Genomic DNA, 12,402 nt, shown 5'->3' with positions numbered 1-12,402 from the left:
GTACCATTTTACGATTTTCAGAATAATTATTGAGAAATTAATTTACAAAGATTGGCAAATCCGGCGCGAGTATCAGCCCGCCGCAAAAAAGATGGCGAGAAGGACAGCTCACCGCTAGGCCGGTCGCTAAATAATAATCGCTAATCTATTGTTCTTATCAACGCTTTTCGTCTATGCCCCTGGTAACCGCGAGGCAATGGCGCCTATTTTCGCCGCGCGCGCTTAGCGATCGTCCTTAGGGCCGTCCTTCTCGCCATCTTTTTTGCGGCAGGCTGATACTCGCGCCGGATTTGCCGATCTTTGTAAATTAATTTCTCAATAATTATTTTGAAAATCGCAAAATGGTACAGGACTTTTCTATTCCATTTAACCCGCTCTACCCACTCACGAGCGTTGGCTCGTTAGTGGGTAGAGCGGGTTAAATGGAATAGAAATTAGTTATGAGACACCCTGTATATATATATATATATATATATACATATATATATCAGCACATGCGCACATCGCACAATATTCCTTGCTAGAGCGAGACACGAAGTATCGTCCGCACCGTAATGTTGGCTACAGTTTCTCGACTTCCGTTAACAATATAGTAGTATTACATATATAGTTATTACACTCACTTAACCTCTCCTGCAATTACCTTATCTATTTTTTCCTCTATCGTTTTTTCTACTTCCTCCTCCACCTTTCCTTCTTTTCCCCGGCTTCCCTATCGCTACCTCTCTCTTATCCCTTCTTTTTTCTCTCGCCTATAATCTTTCGTCTCTACTTTTCATCGTTTTTTCACACTCTATCCGTAACTCGCTTGCGTGCTTCTTCACGATCCAACCGGAAGTCCAAAAAATTATTTAATATTTTATTATTTTATTTTATAAAATTATTGAACATTGAATTGAAAAAAGCAAAATATATATATATATCAGAAGTGGGCAAAATTTTATTCGTATAATAAATAACGAATAATAGAAGCAAAACATAATTTATTTATAAATGACGAATACATTTTTATTCAAATAAAAATATATTCAATTAAATAAGTATTTAAATAAATTTTTATCTAAATAATTATTTAACTAATATGTTCGTGTTATTTTTTATTCACATAAATAATACAAACAATTAAATAATTATATTGCATCATATTAAATACATATAATAATAATCATTTAATATGAAAATAACAATTATTTATATAATTATGATAATAAAGCTGTTTGCATATTTTTTATTAAGAACGTTTTATTTTCAAAAAATATTACAAAAAAATTACTATAAAACTGACAAAAGAAATAAAAACCGAAATAAATTTATTAAAATAAATTTATCAAAAAATGGAAGAAAATCAAAGTACACATAATGCTTGCTGTTCTCTCTCCCTCTCCCTCCCTCCCTCCCTCTATCTCTCTCTCTCTCTCTCTCTCTCTCTCTCTCTTAATTATTTTTATATTTAGGAAATTTAAATAATATTGCTATATTATAATAACAATAATGTTAATATTATAATTTTATTAATTACTATTCTGTAAAAACTACATAATATATAATAGATAACATAAACGGAAAGTAAAATAATATAATGCAAATGACGAATAGCAAATAACGAATGAAGCAATAACGAATAATGTATATAATGAATAATATAAATAATGAATAATACAAATAATAAATAAAATTTTATTTAAATAACAAACTAAATAAAAATGCATTCGAATAATGCCCATCTCTAATATATATACATATATATATGTATATAAACTGTCAGTTATTTAAATAAAGACTGCGACAGCAGAATCAATTGAAATTGAATATTTAAAAATAGATAGATAATAAATCAAAATCTCGTTTTAGATTTGCAAACAAATTAATAATAAAACATTATTTAACACTTTAAAATGCTAATATTTTAGCAACATTCTGATAACTATACGTAATAGTAAATCGTTACTATCACACCATTATTTAGCACTAATCAGAAATAAATAGAACTTTAATGAAATAATTGATACAAAATTTCAATAATTAATTATTTAAATACAATAATGTTTTTGCACTGCGAGAGAGTTTATTACAAAATAGTTTGAAAAATATTAAAATTTTATTTACATGTGTAACAAAGGAAAAATTACTGCATATTATTATCTTTATATGGCAATAACATTGTTTTGCATTTAATTTCTAATAATAAATATATTTTTAAACTACTAAGTTTGTTCAAGATTTACAGTATAAATATCTAGAATTGCAGAATCACAAGGTTTCATAAAAAATGATTTTTTCTCGAGAAATGTTTGCCCAATAATACAAATCAAGAGATGCGGTAGCGTCTCGCGTTAAGTGTATCTTTTTAAATCTTTCGTTTTTACTGAAAAGGCGAACTCTACTGTGTATCATATATCGGAACGAGGACACTTTCAGAAAATGAATTAAAATATTTCGTAAATCGGACCATATTTTCGAAAGCTGAACATATCAATCGAAAATATGAATTTTTCCGAACATAACGGTACCAAAATGACATTGATACATGCATCTGATGCAGAGATTTTGATTTTCATTTTATTTTTCTGCTGAAAATGTGTCATTCATACGGATGTCCGCCATGTTTTCCAGTTTCACTGGTACGCCGCTAGGTTGGCGAATCAGGTTCATACATTGAAATATATACCATACTGGAATGAGCACTGCGTTTCTGATTGGCGGCCAAGATTGTGCGATTGCGATAGTTGAATTAGGACGTTGTTGTCTTTATCTGACTAACTAAGGCAACCACGTGACTATATGTACTACTCATTCTAAAAACATTGATTTAAGAAAGATTAAGAAAGATATCATCTGTAACATAATCTAGTTTAATTTGTTAAATTTTATTTTTAATTAAATAATATATTTTCAAAAACATGAGTAAAGAAATTAAAAGTTAATATAAAAATTATTTAAAATTATTTAAATTTTATATATATAGTTTCAAAGATTGAAAAAGCAGAATTTCTAATAGGATATCGATACTGGAATAAATTGGATAAATTTATAAAAGTACAAAAAGACAAGAATCTTTTCATGACGAATTCAAATGTCATATATAAAATAAATTGTAATGGTTGTAATGCGTCATATGTGGGACAAACTAAGAGACAATTATAGACACGCATAAAAGAACATATTAATAACATAAAACTAAGTTCAGACAGACATTCGGTTATTTCGGAACAGTAGTAATGGGGCAGGTATGGCCCGTCAAAACAAACCCCCACCACCGCGCCCTCGGGCACCGCGGAGGGTGTCTGGTGTTTTCCCCCACCACCACCAGGACTGACAGGAAAAAAAAGTGGTGGTTGGAGGGGGAAGGGTTCGCGCTCAGGTAAGAAAAATTTATTTTTTGGAAAAATTTTCTGGTTTTCTCGGGACTTGAACCTGGGTCCTTCGTATTGCTGATCCTGGTTTTGGTATGCTGAGCTAAATAAGAACTTACTAAAGTAAAGGTTAGATAAGGTATTTATGTTACGTAGTGGGGCAGGTATGGCTCTTGGGCCGATATCAGTTACGGTGCTGGTGAAGGGAGGAAAAAGCGCTTTGACGTTCTGCAAGCGGGGCAGGTATGGCTCTTGGGGCGATATCGGTTACGGTGACGGTGGTGGGACGGAAAAGCGCTTTGGCGTTCTGCACGTGGGGCAGGTATGGCCCGTCAAAACAAATGACGTCACATGGTAGTTGACCATGTATAACGTCATGCCTGTGAAAATGAAAAAAAAGATAATAACACAGGAACGTGCAGGTTCTGTCAAACGCGATGGTATGACGCAACGAAAGAAATAGTATTATCGGTGTCTTATATTACGATGAGCGCCTATTGTTGAAAGAGGTTGCGGAACATCCTCTTTCAACAATAAAAGTAACGGAACTACTTATATATAAAATGGGAAAGAGGAGTGGGTGAAAGAAATAGATGACTAAAAATAAAATTGCTCACATTTATTGATGCAGATTTCTATTACAAAAATCAATATTCTTATTACATATAATTAAGGTAATAATTAATTTTTATTAAGTAATAGTACAATGTATTTTTTTATATTTTATTACACAAAGGTTTACATGTTTAAACATTACATGTCGGTATGTTTAATACGTTTCTCGTGAAAGAAAATTTTATTAAATAATCGTACAATCAAGCGATTGTACAGTATTGCAAATTTTTCGCGTTCTTTCACCTACATGGAATCAGGTGAATAATATTGTACATCGGGCAGTGGACCGACATAAGATTGATTATTGATAGTATTAAATAAGTGAGGAAAAATACCTTTATTTGAAATATCCATCAGACCGAAAGCCTTGGGTAATTCGGATAAACGCATCGGCATATAATTAACACTATCGATAAATTTTGTACGTCCCACTGTTAATACAACTATTTTCGTTCTGTTTAAAATTACTTGCGCCTCTAACGAGATACGGTTTTCCACGATATGATGTAAAATAAATTGAGCATCAAACGATTTAGCGTTATGTGCGATACAAATTATTTGTTTAAAATATTTTGTCGGACGCGTTACAAAATCTACAAATTCCTGCACGGGATTACGATGAAATATATATTCCCGAATCCCGCACCAACGACATCGCACCGAAGTTTCATTTATTTCCGCGCATGACTCGCAAATTTGATGAGCGACGCAGAGCGTAGGCACGTGAATTTTTACATTCGTGGTACCTTGGAGCGTTTCGTCTTGCCTCGTCTCAAAGTCGTAAAACACGAATGCTACGCGGCTTTTTTTACGTGCGGGTATACAATTATTTTCGCCGCCGTTCCTCCGTTGTTGTTGCTCCCCATTCTCTTCGATAAATTCCGCACAATAAGGATTGGAATTATCGCCGCGCCGAATAGGTAACATATAACAAAGGTGGTTCAGCGATTGTAAAGAATGACACACGGCACAATAAACCATGTCGCATTCGTGTTGTTTATTTCTTTAAATTAACCGGCCGCAATCATTACAAAATCGTATAATTTCGCAAACGCTTTTTTGCGATTTTCCATCGTATGATTTCCGCGCACGGTAACGCTCCAAGCACTCACGATTAAAAAATCCCCGTCCACAATTATCGCACCTAATATGTGGCGTATCTGTTTGCTCGCACGGCGGCATCGCGTTACATCGCGGACATTTGTTAGAGCATCGATGCTCCCCCTTATTGGAGCGATAACTTAAATTATACGGAACGTAGTAACCTTCTTCGCCCACCCGCGGCAGCCCTTAAATTAAAAATTACGTCGAAATGCTTTATGTCCAGATGAAATAATATATTTAAGCACGTACTTGTCTCTCTCTGTAGAGAGGCTAAAAATTCAACCCCGTTGTACAACGATTTACCGCCCCGACCAAAAGTAACGATATTATATATCACTATAGCAATATTATCCCCGGCGAGATATTGTTGAAAGCGTTTGATTCGGGAATTCCGCTTCCTTCCTCAGGAATCGTGACACCTGCATTCCTCACAATGCTAAGTCGCGTTGTAGCACAGAGTTTTGTCGTCTCACTGCGTTCCATTTTTCATGTAACTCTCCCGTGCGCAAATTTCCACGCTCGTTAAAAATTTGAGCGGATACAAGCGCACGAGGGAGACATAAATTGTCCGAATTGGAAATCGTTAAAATCGAACGCTTAACAATAATATCCCGCGTAAGTGCGTTACGTCCGCGTCCCTGAGGAGGAGTAACTTTAGAAACGCGGATATTAAACGCTAGAGCTATATCATGACCGTCGCAACTTTGCGCTAACGAACTTACAAGATTCCAAATATTCTCGTAAGTCAAGTCGCGAAATGGTCGGAACGATATACTTGTGGGTCCACACGTAAAATTTCCGGAATCAAAAGTCATCCCGACGTAATCACCTGGTACGCATGAACGCGTTACGTACGTGTGAAGTTCCCGAAACGCGTTCTCTAGCCAGTTATATACATTAGCTCCCTCGGGTACGGGTCGAATACGAAAACTAATTTCGCGTCCCTCTATACCGAAATTTCTAAATTGGCGCACGTTTTCCGATAATAATACAATACTTCTAAAATTATTTTCTACCTGATCGCCAGTATATACACCCTCCTCTTCTCTTCTATCAGGCTCGTTTTCCACAGCGTCAAGTGTTTCCTCATCTGCATGCGAGTGATTTTCTTCTTCTCCTACGCGTACTTGTTGATGTTGATCTTGTTGACGTTGTATTTCGCCGCTTCTTCCACCCCCGATCTGTATTGTGAAAAATAAGAATAATTAAATTATTTTGATGAAATATTTCGTAAAATATTTCTCTCTTACGTTTAAATTTTTTTAATAATGTAAAATTGTTACGTTATTATTTATGTTATTATTTATGTTAAGCTAACTTACTCGTCTTAATATTCTCTCTTCAACCTTCTGTTACGCCGGTATATCTTTAGGGATCGTACATCGGCGTGTATGAAATGTCGGAGACGATAGTTGTTGAGTAAAAGTTTCATAGTAAAATTTTTTAAATTAAAATAAAATTTAAACGTAAGAGAAGAACTAAAGAATATGTTAAGTTATTACCTTCTATCATCGACACGTCATTTATATCATTTTCTTCTTCTTCTTCTTCTTCTTCTTCCTCTTTTTCCTCTTTCTCTTTCTCTTCTTCTTCTTCCTCCTCTTCCTCTTCCTCCTCTTACTCTTCCTCCTTTTCTTCTTCCTCCTCTTCCTCCTCTTCCTCCTCCTCCTCTTCCTCTTTCCTCTTTCTCCTCTTTTCTCCTCCTCTTTCTCCTCTTCCTCTTCCTCCTCTTCTTCCTCTTCCTCTTCCTCCTCTTGCTCTTTCTCCTCCTCCTCTTCCTCTTCCTCCTCTTCCTCCTCTTCTTCTTCCTCTTCCTCTTCCTCTTTTTCTTCTTCTTCTTCTTCTTTTTCTTCTTCTTCTTCTTCTTCTTTTTCTTCTTCTTCTTCTTCTTCCTCAGTCATTTCATCCGATTCTATTTCTGCCTCTTCATTCCGTACTTCTTCATTTGTTGCGATGTAATCTAAAAAATATTGTATTATTTCTCTTGTTTAAAAAATTTTTCGCGCTATTTTTTTTTATTCGATGTAATATTTTTTACTTACTTGCAATCTGGGAGAATATGACCACTTCATCAATCGAGCTAACTTCTCCAGAAAGCGGTTCCTCTGTGTCATTCTCTTCCCCCTCCGTTAAATCGATAACAGGAGGTTCTGGAGTTAACACTATGCGAGCCCGTCCTGAAATGTACGGTATTTTAAAATTTGAAAAATAATATTTTGTTTTTCACCAACGCTATAAAATATGTGTTAAAACTTACGTAAAGGTCCCGCCTCTGGCGACGTGTCTGCTTGATGTCTCCTGCGTAAACTTAATCTACCGGTTCGATCTTCGTTTATTCGAGGGTGACGATTTCCTTCGACTCTCGCGATCGCGATCGGGCGCGTTGAGTCTAAAAATTGTTTGATTTAAATAACATATTTTTATAATTTTAAACCCGATAAAAGTAAAAATAAAAACTTACCATTCGAATTCTGGAGAAATCGATGAAAATGCAGCCGAAGAAATTCTATGTGCCCACCAGCATCGCTCTCTTCCTCATCAAAACAGATCCGCGATTCGATAACTTCTCCGGCGATATTCAAAAGTTCGCGAAAATTGCAAAAATGCCCTAGGCGGAATAATACTGCGAGCACCACGCTAGGACACTCGCCAGCGAACTTTCTGAAGACGCTATAATTTTTTTCGTCGTCGCTTGTTAATCCCGATAACAATTTGTCAAATTTCTGGCCGCATAAACTTTGTACCAGTGAAAGGCAAATTTCTACAACGTTTTTAAGATTCGACATGATAATTAATTATTTGCACTGTAACTCGCGTGATGGATAAAATTCAAATTCGGAACTTGAAATGTACTTTTTCCAATACGGAGAACCATATTTATACATTTTAAAGAAAACGCCTCTTTAGGAAGAGGGGAAAATTCTTTGATTTTGCATTGGTCGGATTGTTAAACAAAATGCGATAGGACAATACAATGCAAAACTTTCGAAAGAATGTTTTATTATTATATTTTCTTCTTTTATGATGGATTAACGGTAAGTTCAAAGAAAGTTTTGGAAATAATCTATTTTCCACGTTTACATTTCTTTTCTTGTTACGTACGGTAATAAACGAATATTCCTTTTTTGTTACGTGAAGTAATCTTTATTATTTTCTTTATTTCCGCGGCGGCTCGTTATAAGAAATATGTCGTGAAAAAATTTCGGTAATCTTTATTATTTTCTTTATTTTCTCGCCGACTATTTATAAGAAATATGTCGTGAAAAAAATTTCGGAAAAACCAACAAGCAATAAACGCTTATTCCTTTTTTTTTTTTGTTACGCGAAGTAATCTTTATTATTTTCTTTATTTTCCCGGCGGCACGTTATAAGAAATATGTTGTGAAAAAAATTTCGGGAAACCCAACAAACAATAAACACTTATTCCTATTTTTTTTTTTGTTACGCGAAGTAATCTTTATTATTTTCTTTATTTTCCCGGCGGCTAGCTATAAGAAATATGTCGTGAAAAAATTTTGGAAAAGCCAACAAGTAATAAATAAATATCTTTTTTTTATAACTTTTATATGTGACGCAAAGTTTTGTTTTTTTTTTGGCACTTTTTAGAAATTCTTTGTCTAAATTTATATTGAATACAATTTTATTTATATATATATATATATATATGAAAAATTTTCTTTTATTATATTTTTCATGATTTTTGTAAAACTACGTTATACAAATATTATTCTCTGAACTTTAGGTGCGACACAGGCAAACTATGGAGGGTAACGTACATTTTTATAATCTATTTTTTAAATTGATTTAAAATTCCATACACATATAATTTTTTATTATTCTGCGCGCGCATTTTCCTCACCACTTTTCTATTTCATCTTTCTAATTTAAGTATTCGGGAAAATTAAGTTCAGTCGTTTCCTGCCATCCGAACTAGCAAGTTCAACTGTAAAAGTTCGTTGTTTTTGTTTGTATTCTGAGCGTGATTATTCGAACTTCGATTTTCTACGCAGAAGCAACTATCATGGACAATCGTAAGGAAATTTCAAATTTCAAGAAATCCTTGTATTCAGTCAGCGCTTCTTAGTCAGAATGTAATTTCGTGGGAAAAATCGAACTACAACGTATGTTGTTATCTACAACATATGGCCTGAATTCATCCTATACGAAGAAAATTCATGTGGGCCTTATGGCGTCGGATGGAGAGGAACTGGATTTTCTACCGATTGTTAAATTATCATCTCATAGCGCTGAAGGAATTTGCTTCGATATGGAATCGTGGCAGAAATTTCAAGAAAACATGGAACAGATGTCTTTGTACTTAAACGGTGATAAAATTAAACAGAGTACGATTATCATCGACAAAATAATTATAAATTTTACTACCGCATATGGTGCTAGAGCTGTGCTAGTAGTGTATCGCGAAAACGTGCAAGAAGATCTTCCTTCTGAAAACATCGAGGATACGAACGCAAACGGACCTACAGCGAAGAAACGGAAAACTTACAGCGTTGCGGTAATGCAGAAAGCAACCTTTCTGGGACTGGAAAATATAGTTGGATGTGTAAACGCTCGTTTGAATCAACTAAATTTAATTTCCAACAGTGTCAACGAATGTGCGCGATATCTAATAAACGAAATAGAGATAAATCTTCCTATCAATAGTAACATTAATAGCAGTATTATAAAACTTCTGATCAATAGTAATAGCAAGGAAATAGAACGTAACGTTCGCATTCAGCTAAAAGATTTATTATTTCTCAATATATACTTTGAAATAACATTTTTAGAAATAAGCTCGCTTTACCTCAATCAAATTGTACATATGATAGTAACAAAACGAAAATTATAATCATTATCCCAGGAATATTTTCTTCAATTATTTAATTTGTAAAAACTTCTTGAATAATTTTGATTTTGTGAAAAATTTTAAATATAAACGTTACATATTTGTACATTTAAATCTATTGTCGATTTCTTTCACCCACTCCTCTTTCCCATTTTACATATAAGTAGTTCCGTTACTTTTATTGTTGAAAGAGGATGTTCCGCAACCTCTTTCAACAATAGGCGCTCATCGTAATATAAGACACCGATAATACTATTTCTTTCGTTGCGTCATACCATCGCGTTTGACAGAACTTGCACGTTCCTGTGTTATTATCTTTTTTTTCATTTTCACAGGCATGACGTTATACTCAACTACCATGTGACGTCATTTGTTTTGACGGGCCATACCTGCCCCACGTGCAGAACGCCAAAGCGCTTTTCCGTCCCACCACCATCACCGTAACCGATATCGCCCCAAGAGCCATACCTGCCCCGCTTGCAGAACGTCAAAGCGCTTTTTCCTCCCTTTACCAGCACCGTAACCGATATCGGCCCAAGAGCCATACCTGCCCCACTACGTAACATAAATACCTTATCTAACCTTTACTTTAGTAAGTTCTTATTTAGCTCAGCATACCAAAACCAGGATCAGCAATACGAAGGACCCAGGTTCAAGTCCCGAGAAAACCAGAAAATTTTTCCAAAAAATAAATTTTTCTTACCTGAGCGCGAACCCTTCCCCCTCCAACCACCACTTTTTTTTTCCTGTCAGTCCTGGTGGTGGTGGGGGAAAACACCAGACACCGCCCGCGGTGCCCGAGGGCGCAGTGGTGGGGGTTTGTTTTGATGGGCCATACCTGCCTCATTACTACTCGGAACACATATTAAAAGAAAAACATTTAATTGGGACGATGTGGAAATTTTGGATTATGAATCTAACTATCACAAGAGACTTATTTTGGAAATGTTACATATTAGGAATCAGAATAACGGATTAAATTCAAATAAAGATACAGAATTGTTAAATGAATCGTATTTTGACATATTACAGGAACTAAAAAACACATAATAAACTTGTTTGTTAGACGATGATAATTTCGAAAAGCAGGATGTTTGTCTGAATATCAGAAAGGTTGTTCCTTGACCTTTAGATTAGCATTAATAGTTTAGTTGCGAATTTGTTGGAGAGATGAGTTGTTTCTCTATCTTTTGTAAGAGCATTTTGTGAGAAGATAAGTTTTTTTTTAAAGTCATTATGGACAAAGAAAGTAAGCTCGAAATCTTTATTTCAGCTTCACATTTGTAACACGACATTATTTTGAGCGATCATTATAGTGAGACTCTTCCTTTTTGCTTTTTTCTTTTTCATAGAAATCACGGCCTCGCGCTTTTTTGAAAAAACACATGATTCGTCAGCAGTGGACGGTTATTGTTTCTCGCTCTCTACCGAAGAAGGAATGATTGTCCTACGAAGAAAAAAATGATCGTCGCGTGTTGTCTAAACAATTATTGTGTGAGACCTGCGTTTCGCGTGGACTTTGTTTTGCGTTGAATCTGTAATGTTGGTTCATCTTTATTTGTACATTGACGTTAAATTTTTATATTAATGTGACCCAGTGGACATGCTATCTAGCTTTAGTTTTTTGTGTCTCACTATATACACGTAAAAATGATATTGAAAAAGGCTGCGTACAGCCGAAACGTTTACTTTTAATATGTTTCAAAATTTAAAACAATAAATTTTATATAATTTTTCCAACATATTTAAATTTTGCTCGATTATTGGCCGTTTTTCTTAATGATTATTTATTTAAGTTTATTTGTATATAAGTATAACGTTTCCATATATAATTTAAAATAAATTTTTCTTCAAATTTAAAAAAAATTTTTTACAGAATTTTTTTAGAATTTTTTTATAGTGTAGATCATTGAAGTATACATATATTTTCAGGCATGATAGAAACGTCTTAATTCAGCTATCTCTTAGTGGCCGTGGTAACCGTGGTGGCGGTATGGCAGTGCTCATTCCAGTATGGTATATATTTCAATGGGTTCTTTGACTATATAAGTATGGACTGCTGACGCAAACTTTAGGTTGGATGTCAACAGTAAAGTGCTTACAGCGCTATAAAATACCAACGATAAAACGAACTAAAATGTGACGTCATGTTTGTTGCTATCTAAAAAATAAATATTGAAAAATTAAATGAAATAAATACAGGGTACGATATAGATGACATACCCTTGCATATAATAAATTCTGTATCTGCGCAGCCGAATATATTGCAGGTTTCATTGAAAAACAAATATTAAAAAAGATTAAATGTAATACTTGTTGTCAATTATTAAATGAATGTGACGAAGTACCATCCTCATTTATAAAAAGAAAGAGTTTCGGCTTTTTGGGATATCCGAAAGTGGATACACTAACAATTTTAACAGTTGCGGAAAAAATATTCAATTTTTTTAGATTAAAAAATGAATTAAAAATTAAGAACGTTAT

General features: G+C 34.3%; 1 protein-coding gene across 1 annotated transcript; it reads left to right on the top strand.

Annotated features, from left to right (window-relative positions):
* The first annotated feature begins 4,227 nt into the window (after positions 1 to 4,227).
* LOC140674066 (uncharacterized) lies at positions 4,228 to 10,633 on the top strand. The gene has a single exon (XM_072907407.1). The coding sequence runs from the start codon at positions 9,196 to 9,198 to the stop codon at positions 9,919 to 9,921; it is 726 nt and encodes a 241-aa protein (XP_072763508.1). The 5' UTR covers positions 4,228 to 9,195; the 3' UTR covers positions 9,922 to 10,633.
* Positions 10,634 to 12,402: the final 1,769 nt, after the last annotated feature.

Source organism: Anoplolepis gracilipes, chromosome 15 (genome assembly GCF_047496725.1).
Source record: "Anoplolepis gracilipes chromosome 15, ASM4749672v1, whole genome shotgun sequence".
NCBI lineage: Eukaryota > Metazoa > Arthropoda > Insecta > Hymenoptera > Formicidae > Anoplolepis > Anoplolepis gracilipes.
This window is presented reverse-complemented; position numbering and strand designations above follow the sequence as displayed.

Excerpts from the sequence above, each read along its gene's own strand:
- LOC140674066 (XM_072907407.1), top strand. The coding sequence starts at position 9,196 with ATGTTGTTATCTACAACATATGGCCTGAATTCATCCTATACGAAGAAA.